We start from the raw sequence: 23,189 nt of genomic DNA, 5'->3' as shown, positions 1-23,189 counted from the left end.
ATGCAAAAATTGTATACAGCCCCCTTAATGCTGGTCACGTGACCAACTTTCTAGTACAACAAGAATTTCTCCTCAAGGTCATAAAATCTTGTAACGTATTTAGTATCCACTGCAACAACCAAAAACTTCTGAAACTTTTTTTGGACAATCGTCTTGAGTTGAAACTTTTTCGGCACAATTACGATATGGTCGTAAGTTTGTCAATGCATATGAAGTTGCAACTGCATACCAAGAGGGTAGATTATAGTACATTTGCTGATAATTCTTTGTCAATAAAACCATTAATCATGCAGCATGTATTGCCATATTTCCAGGATTCATGTAGCACAATTTAATTGGTAAAACAAATCTTATAGAAGCAAAACAAGGCCATCCAAAATTAGATTAGACCAAATCAAAGCACATACAATTAGTTAGGATTAAAGAATGGAATCAGCCAGAAACATTGTGAAAACAAATTATTGTATTTCTAGTCAGCTTCTAAAGCCGAAGAAAGAGAAGCTGAATAAGAACCATTTGAGAACTTCAAAGTTTCCAATAATCCCATGCGCAAGTAAGGAGTAACAGTGGCTTCTGGAATACCATATGCATAAGTGCTTTCTTGCAAGTCTTCAGCTGCCGCATCTTGACAATCAGATTTCTCAGGAACTGCTTCTATAGCAACATTCAAACCGTTTGAGGTAGGTTCATTCATAAAGCTGGAAACAACCCAAATCAAGTAAAGCCACGGGTAAGCTCCAAATTCAGACTACTTAAAACAAAGAAAATCTCTAAATTCAGACTAGTATGCAAGGGTTCATATGAAACGAAAATTACACTAATGTTTACCTCGCCTCAAAGCTTTTCCCTTCGGAGCCCATTATGGCACATAGGCTGCAAATGATCCATGGTGGAAGATATGCATCCTTAATTTCAACACTTGAGCAGAGACCAGCTGATGAGTTTTTAATGGATCCATCATCATTAATGATGGATCTTTTATTGGGAGCAACAATATGGTCCGGTCTTTTCAATTCCATGCATTTAACCTGCAAAACAAGGTTAGAATAAAAAATTCTATTTATATATTTAAGAGAAAATTCAACATAATGAAAAGGCAAGTTAGCATATTCATGACAAAACGGTGGGAATTGTTCTCTGCACAGGTCTGGGATCCCTATTAGGTAAAAACATAGGCCCAGTAAGTCATTATCTATAATATGGTGAAGGCTATAAATCATGCCTTGACTCTAATAGTTACTAATAGCATTGGCAGTGGCAAGCATGAAGCTCCACCCAAAAGCACATACTCAAACAGATACAGAATTCAGTTTTATGGCAACAAGACATGCTGACATAGTATGCTACAATCTCCGTGGCATAACAATTAATGTTATTAAGGAACCACAAACATTTTTCACACCCACCTCTGGAGAAGAAATTGCAGCATTCTGAAATGGCACAGGTGAATATAATACAGGAACATCTATTCCCATCAAGACAGTCAAAAAAGACCTGAATTGTAACCAGAAGAAAGCAAGATCAAATTAGAAGATGATACATAACAAATAAGTGTTTAATCAGTTTAGCCAGATACATGAAATTTGAAAACCAAGTGGCTGAGGTTACAACAGAGTTATCTTTTTACAATTACATACCTATAATTTAACAAAATATCGAACAGACCATGTACGTTCGTATTGCCACTGAAAACAAGCAATGATTCCGGAGTATTATCTATATTAGACAAGGAACTCGAGCGCCGAGTCTGCAAAATTTGCAATGGAGGCACAAATAAGTTAAGCAGATAAAGGATCTTTAAAACATGTTAACCTGGAAATGGCACGAGGACGTGACCAATGCATATGGTTTGGCATGCGTGATCATCCTTCCAACCAATATCTTTAAAAAGTTAATAGTGGAATGATGCAAACCTCATTATCAAGTGTAAGACTATTTGTCCAAAAAAAAAATGCAAGACTCAGACTACTCTTTTCTTGTTCTCTGAAACTATCGAAAGTTTTTATATTATCAAGTGGTGGATAATAACAGATAACTGCTGCCCAGTATAGGCGAGTCAGTAGAACAATCAAGCAACTAATCTTCACCATATCCCACAAAAAGTAGAGAAAGGTATTTCATGACCTCACCAGGCCTGAAATAAAATAAGCAAAACAACAACAAAGAGTGATATGTGGGAAAGAAAAAACAGATATTAACCTGGCTGAAATTCTGCTTCTCCATCTCTGAGAGCTCAATAAGAACTTCTTGAGCGACTTGCTCTACTTTCGAACGGCAAAGAGGCATAGAGAAACAAACATCCTGATGCCAATATTGTACAGTGAAAAAATGTAAGACATACAGAAAAAAAAAAAAAAAAGGACAAAGAAAGCAGTACAAGGTCCATACTCAGCTGATACACAAAACACACACAACAAAGACAAGGTTACACACAACAGTACAAGGGCCATCCTCAGCCTGAAACATTACATTTAAAGAACAAAAAGGCAAAAATAACAAGAGAACTGTGAACATTTATACAATTAAGATGAGTACACTTCTAAAAAACTTGCAACTTACATGCTCTCTTAACAATGATCGCAAGGCTCCTGTTGACTGTGAGATATAAGCATTGTTGAAGCGTTTTGAGCCTCCAGCGACATCAGAACCAGTGAACATCACCACAAAATATGGAGTACACACTATAAGATTTTTAAATGAAAACAGAAATCAGTGTGGAGTTCATATGGAAAAAATAAAGAGGGTTTAGGGCATAAGACTCCACAAAGTAAAGTCTATGCCTTCTTGAAGCTACATCAATGAAATAAGACATTCTTGTTTTGTGTATGATGATTTACAGTTATATGCAAAAGCTACCATAAAAAAAGATTTAGCAGAGAATGAAAAATGGGGAGAAATTAATCCTTGTATGTTACATAAGGCATGATTCAATAATTGTCTCCCCACTCTTAGAAGAAGGCTAGGAGCCTTGCAGTAGAGGAACAATTGGACATCAATAAATAATAAATTAAGAGAGTTCAAAAAGTATTACATATATAAACACACATAAAAGTGGCTTGAAAAAACACAATATATGGGCATAAGTAATTACCATAAAAGATATTACAGGTCCCATTGCGAAGCATGTAGTAAAGACTTTGAAATGAGTCCTCCCATGCTACCTGTCGTTTTCTTAAGAATTCCATTTCCGCTGCAAAAGTAAAAGTAAAACTAATGATAATAAGACAATTTCAGGAAAATAAAGAAAGGGGAAAAATCAAAACAGTTTGCAAACAAAAAAATATTTGGCACACCTCCCTCAGCTGTTGATGAGGTCAACACTTGTATAAGAGAAGGTGGTAGCGTAGATTGAGGGTAAACCCATGAATGTAGAAGTTTAGAACTAATGACTTGGGAAGTTGATGTGAGCCCTGAGCTGTGGCTCCTATTTTGATCCTCATAAGAATTAGACTGGAACTTGAGATAAGGCATAGTAGTGTAGGCTCCGCACGTTACTGACCTATGAATCCTGAAAATGCAAAGTGAATGAACTAATTACAAACATCCTGCCAACTATGACCAATGAAAAAGTAATGGAAATAAGCAATGTATTAGCACAAAATGGGTGTAGCAGGTGAATAGAATGTGTAAGAGACACCCTCTAAACAAAATGAAATGACTAGTTTTCTCATGTCTGCACTGTCCATATATATATTGTATATAATTACTTTACTAATGAAAAACTAATGTATGGCTAGAAATAATATGGTACTTGCATCTGGGCACAGGTTTAAAATTATAGTATTTTCATATAATCCATTCACAAGCATAAATTGATGATTTGACTAAGACATCAACACCTAGTCAATATCTGCTAATAATTCATACTTTTTGTCACTTCTTTTGACCCAGTCTTCAAGTTTATTGAACCTGCATAACAGATTATCTTGGTTGACGGTTTTATGCATGCGCACAAGTAATTAACTACACATTGGGATGGATTAACAAACCAAAAGAATGCAACAGTAGCGATCCTGTTTTTAAGTACTCGAAACTAAACAAACTGATTTTTTAAGGACCTTTTTTGTTAGCAACTCTATATAAATACAAAATTTTAGAACACAGAGATACAAACTCAAGATAAATATCAGGAATGAAACAAGTCAATTTCCAACTATATCAGCAATTTTTTTTGTGGAATCTAAAGAAATTGTTATAGCAGCTTTAGCTGTATACTAACCAATTCACTGGGGAAGAGGACACCACCCGCATACTAGTTTTCAAAGTAAAATCCAGAGGAACCTTTGCACCAGGTAAGCAAAAGTTGCCTGAACCAGTTGATGTAAGATCCTGGCATCTTTCAAAAGAATAAGCAGGTAAACCAGTGGGGACTGAGGATTCATGGGCAGCCATTCCTTTTAACGCTTTATCCTGGTAAAATAAGTGCAGAATCGTTAACAAAAAATTCTTTGAGATTATGTAGTTAAAAGGAAATTCTACTAAATTTACCACATCGACAGTTGCAAAACCAGACAATCTGTCACCGCCTGATGAAAGCTCAGTAACACTACGGAAAGTACTTTGACTACACTTTCCAATTGTTTGAAAAGCTTGCGCCACACCATTTTCAGTGTTTTTATCAGAAGCTACATTATCTGGACTGTTTGGAGAAACAAGATAGAATTGATAAGAAAATAAGGATGGCCTGTTTGTCATTAATTAGGTAGCATTGTACTGAAAGACACACCTGAAATTTTGGTGTTTTCTCTTGGAAACCAAACTTGAGACCACAGAAACATTCTTCAGGCTGCTAGGTTGCTCCACTGAAATACTTCCCTAAGCACAATGATAGGGTAGTTTGCATAAGCCCAACAACAGTTAAATTTTAATAGTAAAATAAGAGGGGTAAAGGTTTTTATGATTATGTGCAAACCTTAGCATTCTCTTTTCCAGAAAGAGTCCTGAACCTAGATTTTTTTGCAGCATACACTTCATCCATACGAATGTCAGTGTATCTAGGATTCCTGAACAGTTCTGGTTTCTTAAGCACATTTTCCACCTCACTAGTGTTACATTAAGAAGACATGTCAGTAATGAGACCAAGAAAAAAAACAAAAGGAAACTTGCTGGTGATTTACAAAACTAAACTAAAAAAGAAGTAGAGAAATTAAACCTTGTGGAACCAAGCAAAGGAGCTGGAGATTCATCACTAATCTCCATTGCGTTCATCCGCTGCTCTCCCTGTCATGTGTACAAATGAAAACCTTCTTAACTATATCGCCTGTAGAATTATATGCAAAGCTTCTTGAAAGTACACATCAATAAAAATGAGTACTAATCTATACATAATCTTTTGTTTGTAATAGGCAGATATATCACCATACAATAACTACATATAGCACTAAGTCTTTAACAGAATGTATCATAAACTGAATCGCCTGTCCATAACCCAGTGCGGTAGCGAATCCCACTTAATGTGAAGCCCTGGGAGGGGAGATTTTGGCAAGCAAAATAACACAACAATACATGGAGAAAAACAAGCCCAATGGTTCAACAACTTACTCTCAGTTCAGATGGTGTCTTTCTTTTCACTGTTGCACCAGCCTTCAAAGTCCCAACACCAATCTTCATAGAAGTGGAAGGTAGAGAACCAGGTGGAGCAACCTTCGCCATATCTTGGTCTCAAACACTATTGACGAAAGGTCGTTTCAGGTCCTACATTTGGTTAGAGCATCGATTCAATAAGCAAAGGAAACAAAACCCTTCAAAGTCCCAGCTAGCTATTACAACAAAGATTAAACTAACAGAAATTTACCAAAAAAAGAAACGACTTTTACGATTCGTTCACCAATTCAGCAGTAAATCTGTATGTAAGCAATCCGATTCAAATTCCAGATAACCCAAATTGATTACCATCAAATACGAAATGAACCCTAATCGACTAATTAGCATATATTGCCTCAAAATCTTGCAATTTTAGAACCAGAGAGTCTAACCTCAGTGAAGAAGAGATCTCCAGAGCAAAAGCATTGACGAAGAAGAGCTCTCAGTGCAGCGTAGCGTCGAACGAGATCAATCTCTATTGTTTCGATCGATTTGCCCCAAAAATCAAATCCCAGTCCCAGATACTAGGGCAAACCGAAGGGGCAGAGAGAAGAGAAGGGAATAGAAGAGAGGGAGAGAGAGAGAGAGAGAGAGAGAGAGGGTGGGAAAATGCGGCAAAGTTATGAGATTTGACAAATTTTGTTTGAACAATTTGGTATTTCCCTCCTGAAGGTGACGCCGTAAAGTCACGGACGTTAATGACCGTTTATCTCCCTCGTGCTGTCACGGTCTGAAGTCACAATCCAAATGAATGGAATCTGAAACTTCCAAAGTCTCTTTCTTTTAAAATTTCCTTGGAAATGTTAATGCCTTTACTCTCTAGAGCCCTGGCTGGGTATATTATATAGAGAGTGAAAATAACTGTTAAATTTCAGAGAGATGGGTCAATGGTCCACTACTAGAAATACTGATATTGTCCTTAATTTAACCATCTACAAAGGCCAATAGGTGTGAGGTTTTATCGTGAAAAACCTCAGTATTATTAAGAGTGAAACTACATATTATAAGTTGTAATTTATTCAGTCAAATTTTCAAGGTGGAACTTTACATTCTTCAACAATAACTTCCCTCTCAAGGCAAATCCTAAATCTTTTAATTAGTTTAAGAAAATGAGCTTCTTCCTTTTTTGTTTGGACGAAATAAATTGAAACAAGCAACTTTTGCTTAACAAATTTTTTGACAATTACTGCATCAACCAATATGTGCTGAGTTTTAATGTCCAAATTCTTCTACATCAACGTCTGTTTTGGGGAGCTCTAATGGCGGGCCTAATTCAATCAGGTGGCTTCCTCCCAAAGCATCCGTTTGTCAATATGAGTTTTAATGACCATGATAAAGATTCTTCATTGTCGCCTTCGGATTATGTATTAGAGATTAATTTTCAAATTTTAATGTGGCTTGTGCTTGCAATTTAGGATATATTAATGTTTTAGTGGAGGACGTGTTATAATCAAAATAAGGAATTGGACTCCGATATTACTCATGCATTTATTTTCATCAAGGAAGGAAGATATAAGTGGGGCTCACACAGAATCAAGAGTTGAACTCTTGATTTTGGGGGAATTGGACTATTAGGAAGGATGTGGTATTTCGACTCATAGAGAACCAACCCATCAGGAATTCATAGTTTTCTACTTATTGTATCCTCACATACCCTGATTCAAAATAGTTTAGTAAAGTAAACAATTTCAATGAAATTAATCCGGATTATAACTCCTCTTCAATCCAACTTCTTATCAATTCAATTCCTCCTCACCTGATAATGAATTAGTAAACATATAGGTGTTGAAACTTTTGCTATACGGGATGGTTCACTGTGTAATGCTAAAGGCATTGAACAACTTTTGGTGGAAGGGGTTTGTTCCATTTCTTAGCAAATACGGATAATTATTCTAGATATCAAGTTAATATTTATTGCTGATGCTTTTAACATATGTGAGTGATTTCATTTAGAATTGTCATATTTGGGGCCAAACTCTCCCTATTCGTATGCTTTTAATTTCGATAGATGAGGTGTTGATTGCCTTAGGGATTTTGTGTTGTAAGTTATTTTCAGTAGCAAATAGGGTTTTGTAATTATTTGGGGAGTAGTTGAGTAATGCTAAATACATACACCATGTGTTAGTCTGTTGTTTATTCAACATTTGGCTCAATCTGGCCTAATTTAAAGGTGCATGGTGGGATTACTTGCATTGCATGCTGTAATAGAATATGGTCTTTAAGTGTATGGCATTCCAAATATTCTGGGCTGGATTGGAAGGAAGAAACGGTTTTCAAAATACACCGAGAGCTCGAAAAACATTCAAACAAGAATCAACCTGATGAATTAAAGCAAATTCATAATACGAAAACATATAAATAATATAAAAAAGATGGTATATATATCCATCAAAGTCAAAAGCTATAGTGTATACACACACACATATATATATATATATATATATGCAAGAAGTAATCTATGTTGAGCTTCTGTTGGTTCTCACTGAAGTGATCTTCTTCATGGCTGATCAAACAAGAAAACACACTTAGAAGAAAGAGCAAGACCTAAAACTCAGAAGCAAAGCAACTTTCTTAACCTAGCATCCATGGCCAACTAATTTAACCTTGATTATTATTATTATTATTATTATTATTTCCGGTAAGCCGTTGCACGAGATCCATAAACTCTTGAGGCTGCACATGAATAACCTTTGGTGAAATCAGATAAACTATAACTGGATTTGACGAAATCGGCTGCTGCTGCTTCTTCTTCTTCATCTCCTGCCTTGAATTCTTGCTCACCACAAGAGGTTTAGGCCTTGGACCCTGCAACTCCAAATGCCTTCTCATCATGTTGCTACAACTCATCATCTTTATTTCCTGAATTATTTCTGATGTTTCTGAAATATTATCGAGTAAGTGAGTAGTGAAAACCTGAAAAGAGTTGCAGACATTTATATAGTAATGTTGGTTGAGAAAAGGCCAATTATTTGCTGACTTTTCAGCTGTTTTTTTCCATTAGAATTTGAATTGGTCTTTTTTGTGATAAAATATTTGGTCGGTATCGTTTGCCGGCTGTCTCCCCAGGGACGAGAGAAACCAAGAATTTTGCTTCTTTAATATATTTTTATATATTTTGAACAAATATTCAAAAGTAGGGTCAGGTGTGACAAAGTCAGTCAAAGTCATTTGCCGGTGTACTTTTCTCCTTGGCGTGCAGTTTTTTATATATTTATTTCTTCGGCCTTCAGAATTTTGATCTTCTTATTGTGTCTCATCTTAGTTTTCTGGTATAAATAAATCATCAGGGTTTACTAAATCAGAGACGTCTTCTGGAAAGAATGAGAGAGGGACCAGGGGAGTGACCGAGTGAGGGAGGGATGATACAACACAAATCATATTCTAGAATATATGAGAAAATAAACAAACATGTTATATATAGAAGCAAGTTACATTTTAGTCTTAATATACCAAAGTAGTATATTGACACTAAATTCGGCACCAAAAGTCTCAACAATAATTCCTTTTGCGGATAACAATGTTCATACCCATTGATCTTTTATTTATTAATGATGTAGTACATTTGGAATCGATTTGAAATGACTAAATGCAATGAGTAATTTGAACCCACGTGTTTTTCTCTTTTATTCAAATCTTGCATGCATATATTGTAGTAGTAAAAAAATAAAAATAAAACCTACAATGTTATCTAAATCCATCAAAGGGACCCTAGAAGAAACTTTTCAAATTATAAAAGAATTTTTTGTAGAAATGCCACCTCAACTTATACTTTAGTTTCAATTCGTTACTTTAAAGAAAAATTTAAGAGAAATGTCACTTTTGTTTTTCAAAATCCATGATTTGTCATATGAATTTAACACAATCTAATTTTCCATCCATTTAAGGGTATTTTAGTATTTCCATTTTCAAAAAAATAAGAGAGAAAAAAGATACATCTATCTCCCTTTCTCCCCATCCCAACCCCACCACCCCTCAAAACAAATTGCACAAGACCCCCTCCCCTCCCCCTACTGCTCTCTATCTCTGTTTCTATCTATCTCTCTCTCTCCACAAATTTTCAATATGCAAATGAAAAAATACCAAAAAGAAAAAATAATACGAAAAAGGTGGACTTGGTTTGGGTGGGTTGAGGGAATTTGTGTGTGGGGTAGGTGTTCTATGGTTGAGAGAGAAGGAGGAAGTGGGAAGGATTTCAAGGTGGGCCGGGTTGGTCGAAGCCGTCGGTGCCGCACATGGGATGGGAGAAATTGGGATTTTTTTATATACAATTTTTTATATAATTATTTTTCTATTTTTAAAATACTCTTGCAAATGAAAAGACTAAAATACCCTTTAAAATTGATGAAAAATTAGATGGTGTTAAAGTCAGATAACAAATCATGGATTTTGAAAAATTAAGGTGACATTTCTCTTAAATTTTTCTTTAAGGTGACAAATTGAAACTGAGGTATGAGTTCATATGATATTTCTACAAAAATTTCAATTATAAATCATTTAGCTATTGACTATCATCATGATCTTATAAGTAACTTCAATAAATACAATTGGTAACAAAATGGGTAAACTACTTTTGATTAAATGATGATGAAATATTTCATCGAGCTGGAGATGGGTTGAAGGTTAGAACTAATGTGAATTAAAGGCCCATTGGGTTTCTTATTTATGTCAACAAATTGGGGTGTTTGTAAGGGATTTCAAATGATTAAGTTAGAGCTTAAAAGTGAGAATCAAATCAAGCTGAACTTGGAAAATAATTAGGAGGTCATGCCCCTCTGTATCATAGGAAGAATTACAAAATGAGAGGAAAATAAAGAAGCGTGTGAGATATAGAAAGTGGGTTTGACCCAAAAAAAAAAGGATATAGAAAGTGGGTGAGTAAAGGAAAGATAACTCCTAGGGGAAAATATTAAAACGAAAACTATCACAGTCACATGATTAATTTAGGGGTGGAGAAAAAAAATTCACATGAGTCACGACATATATCATATATGGATACCTCTCTTTTCTTAGCAAGATAAATGATAAGTACTTCAAATGATATAAGAGCATCTTCAATAATCTCTTCAACAGTTTTGGAATGCTAAAATAAGTGAGCCGCATCATCAAAACTCTCTTCAACAGTCTTGTCAAACTCAATCATCAAAGCTGCAATCTCTTTCTCTCTCTTTAGGACTAATAAGTTAACATTGGCTCTTCAAAATATTTAATTTTACTTCGGTAACATAAAACCTACCTTGAAAATGTTAAAGACATGCATTTTTTCCTTTTCAAACAATAACTACATAGACATTTTTCACATGTTTTCATTCTTTTCCATAACATTGTATTAATTGAATTGAAAAGTCAGTTGGGGCATAAATTATTAAAGTATCAAACAAAACTTTTCAAATTGCCACGTAGGTCAACAAACTTCAATTTCAAGAATTTGGTTTGCTACTACTGCTGGAGATGCTCTAATCTTATGTTTGATTTTTCAAATGATTTCGAGTTTGATTAAAAGAGTAATACAATCCTTTACTTTATAAAAAAAAATTAGATAACTTAAAACAAAATCAAGAGGTTTGTAGTTCAAGTGATAAAAAACATTCAGCTATGCAATAGTGGTTTTGTCTTGGAATTCCTATCTCCATTATCATTTGTATAAAAATAAGCTTAATCTAGAAAAACTAAAACTACGTACTTGAGCTCAAGGCTGAAACACAACCTAAAAATATTGAGTGTAAACTGCCGAAAACCTCCATGAACTATAACGCTTGTTGAAATGTCCACCATGAATTATTTTTTTAGCTAATTTAACCATCATACTATTTTAAATGGTCAATTTAAGCCCTACCATTAGTTTCCATGTAGTTCCATCCAATTTTTCGTTAAAAATAATTAAATCTTTAAAAACTAAAAAAGCAGAAAGAGAAAAAAAAAAACCCTTAGTAATCAACGTCTTCCCCACCCCATCCCCTAAACCCTCTCTATGCAATCCCACATCTGCAAGGTTTTTCCAGCGAAAGAGCAGCAGTGGAGGTGGAGAGGAAGATACCCACCTCTACAACACTGCCATGAACATTGCTATGTTTTTCTGAGCAAACCAATTTGCAATATTCTCAAGCAAACCAATTTGAGTTAAGGGATTTCTTCTCCTTCCTATTTCTGGGTTTTGGGTTTAGAAATTTACAAACCATGGCTTAATGGTCTGCGACAGCATCAGGGTTGGGTGATTTGAGTTTCAAAGTTTGGGGGCTAAATTGAGTTTCTGCTAAAGGAGAGAATCCCTTATTTAAGAGGGCAATCAAGGAATAGAAGCTACCATCCTAGGGGGAGGATATATTATCTCTCTACCCAGCTCCTTGTCTAGCAGCCAAGAACAAGAGAGTTGCTTCGAACAACTTCTTCTATTGAATCCCCGAAAAGCCCTCTCCTTAGCAGTGGCGGATCCAGGATTATGTAGCCAAGGGGGCTTAGTGTAAAAGTTCTGAAATTTTTCTACAAAGAAAATAATGCTAAAAAGATAGAAAGATAGTACTTCCATTCATAATTCATAACAAAACCAATAATACAAGTTACAATTGTCCACGACGAGTTTTCATATTCTGAAAACTTTGCATTATAATTTCGTTATCAATACAAGCAAAAACATCTCTCTCAATGTAAACAATCAAGCTATCATTCAACCATTGATCTCCCATTCTGTTGCGAAGTGGATTTTTAATAATATTCATAGCGGAAAATACCCTCTCCACTGATGCAGTTGCAACCGGTAAAACCAAAGCCAATGTAAGAAGCAAATACACAAAAGGAAATATTTCATGCATTCCTTTCTCCACCATTTTTTTCGCAAGACTACTAATCCCTTCCAATTGAGAAAAATCACTACTCGAACGCATATGATGAACATAAACACCAAGTTGATCTTCAAGCATCAATAAGTCTCTATCCGAAAAATCATAAGGATAAAATTGAGCAAGACGAACTAGCTTTCGTTTGTCAAAAGCCACAAAGTTATTTTTTGGACTCAAGCATGCCAAACAAGTAAGTAATTCAGTACTTACCTCGTTGAAGCGATCATTTAATTCCGCAAGTTGCCCATCAATTACATGAATAAAGATCTTCACACGATAACGATGATAATTAATCTTCATTGGAGCATTACGCCGTGATCTCCCTGGAATTACATATTCCTCATCCATGGTAGGAACTATAAAATCATGTTTGTAACAAAACGAGGATGCTTGCTCAACCAATTCTTCAAACTCATTATCCCTCATCAACTGCAGGTTTTCCTTGCATGTTTTCACTAAATTCATTGCACTCACAATGTCTTGATCTTTATTTTGCAATGCTAGAGACAAAGTGTTTGTTATTCCCAATATAGCTTTCATTACAAATAAGTGAAACGCAAACTCAAAAGATTGTATTTCTCTCCATAACTTATAGGTTTCACCTGAACTATCATTAGGATTATCATCAACAATCATTTGAAGCACATTCACCACATATGGGAACATAGAAATGATACTAATCAACGTACCATAATGTGAGTTCCATCGTGTATCGCCGGCACGTTTGAGAGTCCTTTCTTGATTTAAGCCACGCCCCGTTATAAGACAATCATCTTCAAAAGCTCTCACAAGCTCTTCTTGGTATTGTGCTCTAAGTGCATCGCGACGCTTACAAGATGCTCCAACAACATTAACCAAACTATTAGCCGTTGTGAAAAAAGAGTTGACATCAATGTTTTTCTTTGCTACCGCAACAAGAGCTAGTTGAAGTTGATGAGCAAAGCAATGAACATAAAATGCACAAGGTTGTTCTCTCAAAATCTTTGTCTTAAGGCCATTGAACTCACCTCTCATATTGCTAGCTTCATCATAACCTTGTCCTCGTAGCTTGGAAAAACTCAAATTCGCGGAAGAAAAGAATTCATCAATTGCTTCCTTTAGTGCACTTGAAGTAGTGTCGGTTACATGTTGAACCCCCACAAACCTTTCAATTATTTGTCCTTTGTCATTCACATAACGCAACACAATCGCCATTTGCTCCTTTATTGAAACATCACGTGCTTCATCCACCATTATTGAAAAATATCTATCTTTTACATCACTCAAGATAAGATCAATGGTTTATTTGGCACAAGAATTGACAAGATCTTTTTGAATTAAAGGAGCTATTAACTTTAAATTTTCCGGAGCATTTTCCAACACAACGGCCTTAACTTTTTCATCATGATCTGCAAGAAATTGCAAGAGCTCTAAATAATTCCCTTTATTACTTGATTGTGCACTTTCATCATGACCACGAAAAGAAAGCCATTGCCGCAACAAATACCTAGTGCACTTAAGTGATGCATTCAAGCAAGTGCGATAAGCCGTGCGAGCTTGGCTTGTTTGCTTGATCACAATTGTTTCAATATGTGTAGTTAATTTGATGCATCAAATTGTAAGCAACTTCTCTAGCTTGGTTGTGAACACTACCAACCGGTCCAATATGAAGGTTAAATCTTTCTTTCGCCTTCTTCCAATTATTGAAGCCTACCCCAGTAAATGCATCACCACCCACTTGATCAAAATTAGATTTGAAGAGATAACAATGAAGACAAAACGCAGCATCTTTAGCAATACTATATTCCAACCAATCATGATCATCAAACCAATGAGCAATGAAGCGTCTATTAATTCCTGATTGATTAGTTTGTGGGAACTTATAACTTCTAGGTTGACAAGGTCCCTTTTGTAGATATGCTCTTCGGATCTCATCCCGAATATTAGGACTATAATCCGCCATTCGAGTTCTTAGTCCAGGGTCTGCTTGAAGATTAGCTAAGATCTCATCTACTTCGATTGGTCTTGCATTTGAACTACCCGGATTAGACAGAGAAGAACTATTCGTAGATAATTTTCTTTTAAAGAATCGTTCCATAAATCTACAAATCAATTAATTCAATCAATCATTAATTTTTATCCAAATTATCATATGAATATGAAAATTTCAATAACCCACTCTCAATATTCAATATACTCCCTAAACCCATATCAATCAATATTCAATATACCAAATTATCATATCAAATAACAATCAATATTTAATATACCCAATCAATTCATATTATCAATCAAGCATAAACTCAATCAATCTACATTAATATGATTATCACTATGCTTCATATCCATAAATTTAATTACATTAAAAAAAATATCAATATGATTCATATCCATAAATTTCAAGCATAAACTCAATCAAGCATAAACTCAATCAATCAATATGATTCATATCCATAAATTTCATTACATAAAAAAAAATATCAATATCAACAATATATATTATCACTATAATTATTAATATCAGATTTTCCATGCTTACTTACTTGTAGTTTAAAAAATGGGCGGCGGACGGCGGTAGAAGGTGGTGGTGATCGGCATTGGGCCACCGACGAAGAGTTGATGGAGGTTGTCGAAGGTTGGGAGGTTGGGAGGTTAGGGTTTGAGAGGATGGGAAAGGGGCTGTGGAATTGGGAATGAAAGGTTTGGAGAAAATGAATCTGTGCTGCTGTGCGTGCTGTTCTGTAATCGGTTTTTTTTTTTTTTAAACCTGGCCCAAAACGACGTCGTTTGGCAAGGCTCGTTTTAAAAAAAAAAATACGCGCAAGGCGCAGCGCAGGACATTTCGTTTGGGACTTTCGTCGAGCACTTTGTGTGCATACAAGGGGGCTTCCAGCAGCTGTCCAAGGGGGCTTTTATGGAGTCCCTTGCCGAATTTCCAGCCTTCCAAGGGGTCGTCCGACCCCTCTTGTCCCAACGTGGATCCGCCACTGCTCCTTAGCCGACCTAGAACCCTCTATTTTGTCTTTATTATAAAAAGCCCATAAGTCTTCATTCTTTTGAGATGAGTTGTTGCAATGCCAAAATTGAGTTCCCAAAACCCTAACAACAAATAAGCTTAAACCCTAACCTCAAATCCAAATGAGTTCTCAGAACCCTTTTTTTGGTCGTAACGCTAGGGTTGTTACGAGTTTTCCATTCGATGAGGAAGCGAGGTGGGGGGGTGTCTGTGAGGGAGGACCTTACTTGGCTATGGAGGGGATGGGGTTCTGCAGCATGCCCGTGTTTACTTTTTTTCTTCTTTTTTCTATTTTGAATTTTGTTTGTTTTTGTTTTTACAAATTTTTTTATACATTTTTATTAATATTGTATTTTGTAAAATGACAAACTTACTCTTATAATTGATGGAAAATTTGATGGAAGTGTCGAAACTTGACGGTAGGTGTTAAATTGACCATAAAATTTATTATAAGGGCTAAATTGGCTGAAAAAAGAATTTATGGTGGACATTTTCGATAAGCGTTATAGTTCAGGGAGTTTTTGGCACTTTATCCAAATATTGAAGTACCTTTGCCATGAGCCTTAAATGTACGGCCTTAAACTCCATCTTAAACTTAGGACCTTAGATTGGGACCTTAAATCCGAGACTTACTATGCATGAAACCTCGATACCAAACAAAAAATAACATTATATAACCAATGTAGTTGTTTAACATCATGTTAAAATGATATTAATAATTCATAGATTGTATATTTATTTATTTTGATACAAGAGATATTGAGGAAGGAAGAATCGAATCTATGATCTCGATTGCATGAGTAAATGGTCTTGATCATTTGAGCTACAAGATACTTACGCAATTTTAGATTTATGTACACTCCATTTGTTCCAAATAATTTTGTTCATTTGAGCTATATTGGAATATAAATCACAATAACGATTTATGGATTTTTATTTTATTATCAAAATCATTAAATTTAAGAAGTAAGATAATTCAAATAATTCCTCGCACACAAAAAAGAAAAATCCTTATTAAGAAAAAACAAAATATAATTCAAATATAATAATTAATGGATTATGCTGTTAGTCTGTTGTTACGTGGCACGAGCTTAACACGTAATTATGGATTTGTAGCGTCGATCACGATCTCTCCCCCTTCTCCACATGCAGAACGTGGATATGGCGTTCCTTCAATTTTCGAAAATTAACCAAAACTTCAGAGTCACAGGATTTGATTCCTTTCAATTGCTTCTCATTCTTCTTCGCGACTCTGCTACCCGCTCTCAATAGCTTCATTTCCCGCACTTTCCATCGATTTTTTTTTTTCCAATTTCCAATTTTAGGGTTTTCATTTTCTGGAGAAATTTTTGTTCTCATCATTTGAATATTGTTTTTTTTTTTGTGTGTGTGTGTACATTTTTGGGGCAACAATTGAATTTCTTGAATTTCGTTCTTATCCCTTACTATTTTATTGTAATTTGTCGAAATTTCGATTTTCTGGAAGAAATTTTGATTCAATTTATTCACAGTTGATTTTTGAGATATATCTCGAAATTTTGGGCGTTTCTATACGTTTTCGGATGCAATGTTTTAATTTTTTCCATGGAATTTGTGGGAAAAATTGAATTTTGGGGTGCTTTTGTGGGAATTTGAACAGAACAGGGTGCAGTTGGGATTTCCTAACATATGCTGTTGGGCGCAAAGAATCGAGCTAGGTTTTGTTCAGGTCCCTGATCTGACCGCAGAGGTAGGGACTTGATTGGATTGTTCTTTGTAGTTAATGGGATTCAAGAAGATTGATTTGGATGTTGAAATTCATAGAGGGAGCTGAGATTGGTGTTTTTGTTTGATGGGGAACACATGTGTAGGACCAAATCTTGGTGGTGGGTTCTTGCAATCTTTTACTGCTGCGGTTTGGCGAAACCGGCCACCAGAGGACAGGCTTCCTCCTCCTAAATCTAAGGAAGAAAACAGTAGTAAAAATGGCGCAAATTCAAACCATGGTTCATCTAAAGGTTCTGAATCTGATGCTCCTAAAGCTCCTCCTGATCAGGCTCCTAAAGCCATTGAGGCTCCCCCAAATCCAGTTCAAAGCACACCGCCTGTAACTGTGAAAATTAATGATGATCCACCTCAAAAGGCAGAACCTGAAAAACCCAATAAGCCAGAGGTGAAGGAGGAGGTGAGTAAGCCCCCGGATGCTGAGAAACAGAAGAAAGCTCACATGAAGAGGATTTCGAGCGTCGGGCTGCAAGTCGAATCGGTGTTAGGAAGGAAGACTGGCAATATAAAGGATGTTTATAGTTTGGGACGGAAGCTTGGGCAAGGACAATTTGGGACAACGTTTCTTTGTGTGGAGAAGGAAACAAATAAAGAGTTTGCATGCAAGTCAATTGCAAAAAGGAAATTGACAACACAGGAGGATGTGGAGGATGTTAGGAGGGAAATTCAGATAATGCATCACTTGGCAGGTCACCCCAATGTGATACAAATCATCAGCGCTTATGAAGATGCTGTGGCGGTTCATGTTGTGATGGAACTTTGTGCAGGTGGGGAGCTTTTTGATAGGATTATACAAAGGGGGCATTATACAGAGAGAAAGGCAGCTAAGCTTGCAAGGGTTATAGTTGGAGTTCTCGAAGCATGCCATTCTTTAGGTGTCATGCATCGGGACTTGAAGCCAGAGAATTTTCTATTTGTCGATCAGGATGAGGAAGCACCACTTAAGACAATAGATTTTGGGCTCTCGGTGTTCTTTAGGCCAGGTATGAAGCCATATTCGTGGAAGATAGAGTTATATTCGTCTACGGAATCCATATGGAAAAAATTGGACTTAAACTTTGTTGCTCGACCCTATTGTCATAAATATGTGAAAGAGATATATGCTTTTGCCTCATACTACTGCTGGTATTTGGTTGTGGTAGAATTCACTTACTATTTCTTCCATTTTATCTTGTTTGTTTACTTTGATATGTGCAAGGTTCTTGATTTTATACTTCTACAGTGGTTATGTGGAGTAGGCTCTGCCATGTTTCTCTTATGGTTGCTTCTGAAGTGATCTTAAGAATTAAATGTTAGGATCTATGTTCTTAAAGTAAAAATCTGTTGACCATAAGTGTGAAGATATTTGGCACATATATAAGCAACCAATCTTTACCCAAGATGAGAATGGAAAAGAGAGGTGTGTGGATGGGAATGTACTGGGAGAGGTAAGAGTGTTAAAGGTCGTGGCAGGGTAGATATCATATGTTAAGAGTTGGGGTGTGTGGCGTTGGAGAAGGAGGCGGACAAGTGATGTAACTGCTAAGAAATGAAAAGGGTGGATGGCTTTGTATAATATTATGGTATGATAATGAGCAATATCATTGTTGAAGCTCAAAAGACGAAGGATTTGGTATTGCTTGATATGAAATTGATTCTAGTGTGTATTTCAGGGGTTTATTCTTTCGGTAGAACTTAGCTTTCCCTTTTCTTCCTTTTTTAAGTCTTGGTTCAAAATTTCAAGAACTGGCAGGTTTACTCGATTTGGGTTGGTTGCTTCTACATATAGCCCATACTGCACTTTGTAAGATTACTGGAGACATAGGTTGCCCTCCCCTTAAAGATTCATCACCAAATGTCAAGTCTACGCTTGCATAACAGCCATTTTGGGGATTTTTGTGACTAACCTTTAGGTGCTTTCGTAATGCTATGATGTTTTCTCAGGTTTCAAGCATTTGCATGCGTCTGTCCAATATCTGTAGTATTTGAATATTCATGGCCCAAAAAAGTTTTCAAATATAGAAGAAATAGAAAATAATGATAGTAAATGCTTATGCTAATGTGGTTAGCTGAACTATGATAGCTGGATTGGACGGAGAAATCCCATTTGTTTATTTTCCTTTGGTATATGATTTTCTTTCTCATTTCATTATTAATTTAATGTGTATATGGCTTGTGTAATTGGTGTGCTACCACAAAACCAAACTGTTGCTTGTGTAAATGGGTTGCAGCCCTTTCTGGCTCTTTTCTAAAAAGTCATGCCCACATGCTAAGTGAAGACCACAGAGGGATGTAATCCTAATACACTAACTATTCTAAAGAGAGTTCTTTAGAAAAGGGATATAGTTTGTGATTTAATCTTCGAATAATCGTTAAGCGATTGATAACCATGCCAAATGCCATTGTTGTTTCCTATTCAAATGACTCATTCCCATGCCCCATATATGGCTGCTGCAAGTCAGTATGTTTAAAGTTTCCAATCGTTCTCTTTTGTAAATTTTATATTTTCCTAAAATCAGCAACTTGTCTAACTGTTACTTTTTCTCAATTGGAACTTATTCAACATAGTTAACATTGCTAGCCTGAATTCTTTTCATGTCTAAATTGTAACAAAAAACCCATCCTCCCAGGAGAAACATTTACTGATGTTGTTGGGAGCCCTTATTATGTGGCTCCAGAAGTACTTCGAAAGCTTTATGGTCAAGAATGTGATGTTTGGAGTGCTGGTGTGATCATTTATATCTTACTCAGTGGAGTGCCCCCATTCTGGGATGGTGAGAATATCATGGCTTTGATGTATTGAATATTCATTGAAATTTTATCCATATAAGAATTATATCTAATTTCTAGTTTGCTTATGATGTCCTGGATCAGAAACGGAGCAAGGTATATTTGAGCAGGTTTTGAAAGGTGAACTTGATTTCATATCAGAACCATGGCCCAGCATATCTGAAAGTGCTAAGGATTTGGTTCGGAGAATGCTTGTGAGGGACCCAAAAAAGCGGCTAACAGCCCATGAAGTTCTTTGTGAGTAAAATTTCTCTGCAAGTTGGACTTCTTGTTGCAACCTAAAACTTTCATTTTATCATGTCATTAGGGATAACGGACAAGTGTTTGTTATTTAACTGGGCGGTGCAATATTAATTGTGAACAGTTCAAAATTTAATTTACCAAGGTGGTAAGTGATTGAGAAATAGACTACTAAGAATGATCAAATATAGGGATGGATTCTCCATTGTAAATGTAACCCAATCAACATAAGCGGAAGCATTAGTTAACCTAAGTGGTTTCTCTTCTTAAACATCTCATAGAACACAATCAGGGACTTGAAAAGGCAGATCACAGATGCAGTTTATTGGAGACATTTCTCAATATTTCTTTTTCATTGTAAGAGGTAATTTTTTTCAGAAGTATCTATTAGTCCAATCATTACATGATAATAAGAAAGTGTAAACATAGTTAGCCTCGCAATTGGTTTTTTGAAAATTTACTTGGCCTTGTTTGCATATTATGCCTTTAGTGCCTTTTATGATTTATGTTAAGAGGGTGTTTGCAACTTGGTTTTTGCTATGTCAATTAAAATTTCTTCGTAATCAATAGAATCCATTTTTCTTTTGAGCATATAAATGAGTAGATAACTGGATACATAATTGAAGGTGGCAAATGCTTATTTGTTTCTGTTCAAACTTTTTGACCTTAGCATGTTCTCAGCATTTCTTCTATCATGAATCATAGTGTTGCATTAAGTAGCACTTTTGTCCTTGTGCAGGCCACCCTTGGGTTCAGGTAGATGGTGTTGCTCCTGATAAACCTCTTGATTCTGCAGTCTTAACTCGCTTGAAGCAATTCTCGGCCATGAACAAACTCAAGAAAATGGCCATCAGAGTGAGTATCATCCTTAAATTTTACAACATTAAAAGATGTTAAGGTCAGGTTTGGATGGTTAGGGTATTGTCATTCAAATTTTCTGTAACAATATTGATTCATGCTAGTGTGTTGCATTACAAAGTACAAGCACACACAGGATGTGTCATGTGTCTGACATGTTATAGTTGTTACAAAGCTATTTGTTATGCAATGCGATAGTTACTATATCTATATAAGCTCTTCTCAAAGTATTTTTTTGGAAGTGACGAATCTTGGTCTGGTTGCCTAGACTTTGTTGATAATTGGAAAGCAGAAGCAAACAAGTTTGATATCACTACTGGCAGTCTAATCATTTCCTGCCTGAAGATTTTTGTGATATCTTGTTCTGTATTTGGGTATGACTTGCCCATCTTTGTTTGTTTTGTAGGTCATTGCAGAAAGCCTCTCTGAAGAGGAAATTGCAGGCCTGAGAGAAATGTTCAAGATGATAGACACAGATAATAGTGGGCATATCACCCTTGAGGAACTGAAGACTGGCTTGGAAAGAGTGGGTGCTGATCTCAAGGATTCTGAAATCAGTTGGTTAATGCAAGCGGTAAGTGCTAGGTTTGGACACAGAACTTTATGTAGTCATGTAGCAAACATGCTATGTTTCAAGAGTTTTTATAGCCAAAAAAACAAGTTGCCTTGTGTGCCGAGAGCAAGCCTTTCAGTCTCATAGCTATTTTTTTTTCCATTTCTTTTCGGATTTTTAAATTTTTAGTTCTACTTAAATAAATGAGGCCAATACTGGTTGAATTCAGGAGACTGGGTGAGTTGGATTAGGTTGATCAATAGGTTAGATTACAGAGTTCGCTTAATATTTAAACTTATGTGCAAAGTTATCTTAATGAAGGAAAGCAATAAGACGATTATTGTTAAATAAGAATTCTGTAAGACTTAGCAAGCTTTGTATGGAGGGATTTTAGCACACTAAGAACAATAAGAAGGTTTAAGTATAGAAACAGTAGAGCGTGGGAGAGAGAAATTGGGGTTTCAATTACTATATTATCCCTAGTTTAAATTTATTACTTGTTTAATATAAGAGAGGCATAATTGATATTTCTGTGTTCCAATTGATGGAGGAGTTTTCTTAACAGTTGGTATATTCAGCCAGGTGAATTACAAGATGACCGGGCTGAATATTTCCCATGTGTCTAGGCTTGTAAGCAAATTAATTAGGAATTTTCTGTTTCCCGATTGATGAAGGATTTCCTTTTCTTATAAAAATTTCAGGCGGATGTAGACAACAGTGGTACCATAGACTACGGTGAATTCATAGCAGCAATGCTCCACCTAAACAAGGTCCAGAAGGAGGATCACCTGTATGCAGCATTCTCGTACTTCGACAAAGATGGAAGTGGGTACATCACTAGGGATGAGCTGCAACAGGCCTGTGAGAAGTTTGGATTAGAAGATGTTCAGTTAGACGACATCATACGAGAAGTTGACCAGGATAATGTAATTGACTCCCCTGCTCAATTTTCACCTCTTGTGGGTACAAAATTGTTCACAGAAGTTTCAAACTGATTTATTCTCTTTTTCAGGACGGCCACATTGATTATAACGAGTTTGTCGCCATGATGCAAGACACCGGTTTCGGCAAGGGATTGCAAAGTAACATGAGTAGAAAGGTAGGGTGAGTCTCTGATTCTCTCGGGAAGCCATCAAGCATAAGAAAAAAAGAATCAACGACACAGTCTATGTAGTCAATATGTACCAATATTTGCTCCTTCATGAAAAAAGGAATTAACAGAACTAGAGATGCATACTGTTGTAGAGATCAGCCAGCAGGTTTCAGGGGGTGAGAGAGAGAGAGAGTTAGTGCCCTGTTCTTTCTTTTCTTCTAGTGCTCTCATTTTGTATTTACCATTTAGTTTTCTGTTCACTATTTCTTTTTCACTTTGGAATTGACTGCAGCATGTCACTTTTGTTTTGAAGTTATTTGTAATTGAATCCATTTTTCTCTTGTACTTGTCTTTTTATCATCTATTTTTGGTACGTAATTAAAGCACGTCCATGCGTTTAGAAGCTTCAATTTATGGTTCAGATTTCTGATTTTGACAAGGTTCCCTAACCTGTTCATACACTTTATATGTTTTATATAATTAAATTTCCAGGGGAGAAAC

The 23,189-nt window shown here is 35.9% G+C and overlaps 3 protein-coding genes across 4 annotated transcripts; 1 reads left to right on the top strand and 2 right to left on the bottom strand.

Moving 5' to 3' along the window:
• Positions 331 to 6,223, bottom strand: LOC18769947. 2 transcript variants are annotated; one of them, XM_020567719.1, is made up of 16 exons: positions 5,976 to 6,223; positions 5,795 to 5,843; positions 5,542 to 5,694; positions 5,153 to 5,220; positions 4,913 to 5,042; positions 4,727 to 4,815; positions 4,489 to 4,639; positions 4,220 to 4,410; positions 3,294 to 3,508; positions 3,092 to 3,190; positions 2,560 to 2,681; positions 2,200 to 2,301; positions 1,638 to 1,747; positions 1,407 to 1,494; positions 829 to 1,028; positions 331 to 698 (listed from the first exon to the last, which is right to left on the bottom strand). In XM_020567719.1, the coding sequence occupies exons 3-16, from the start codon at positions 5,650 to 5,652 to the stop codon at positions 470 to 472; spliced, it is 1,905 nt and encodes a 634-aa protein (XP_020423308.1). In that variant the 5' UTR covers positions 5,653 to 5,694; positions 5,795 to 5,843; positions 5,976 to 6,223; the 3' UTR covers positions 331 to 469. The 2 variants fall into 2 exon arrangements, with proteins under 2 accessions (XP_020423308.1, XP_007203609.1); XM_007203547.2 differs by lacking the exon at positions 5,795 to 5,843.
• Positions 12,138 to 13,649, bottom strand: LOC109950393 (zinc finger MYM-type protein 1-like). Its single transcript, XM_020568980.1, has one exon. It carries the CDS (start codon positions 13,647 to 13,649, stop codon positions 12,138 to 12,140), a length of 1,512 nt encoding a protein of 503 aa, XP_020424569.1.
• LOC18771646 (calcium-dependent protein kinase 20) lies at positions 16,245 to 23,098 on the top strand. The gene is made up of 7 exons (XM_007204159.2): positions 16,245 to 18,158; positions 19,785 to 19,928; positions 20,029 to 20,181; positions 20,924 to 21,039; positions 21,449 to 21,616; positions 22,297 to 22,521; positions 22,608 to 23,098. The coding sequence occupies exons 1-7, from the start codon at positions 17,243 to 17,245 to the stop codon at positions 22,701 to 22,703; spliced, it is 1,818 nt and encodes a 605-aa protein (XP_007204221.1). The 5' UTR covers positions 16,245 to 17,242; the 3' UTR covers positions 22,704 to 23,098.

Source organism: Prunus persica, chromosome G7, assembly GCF_000346465.2.
Source record: "Prunus persica cultivar Lovell chromosome G7, Prunus_persica_NCBIv2, whole genome shotgun sequence".
In the NCBI taxonomy this organism is placed as follows: domain Eukaryota; kingdom Viridiplantae; phylum Streptophyta; class Magnoliopsida; order Rosales; family Rosaceae; genus Prunus; species Prunus persica.
The sequence above is the reverse complement of the archived record's forward strand: the minus strand, read 5'-3'. Positions and strand labels throughout refer to the sequence as shown.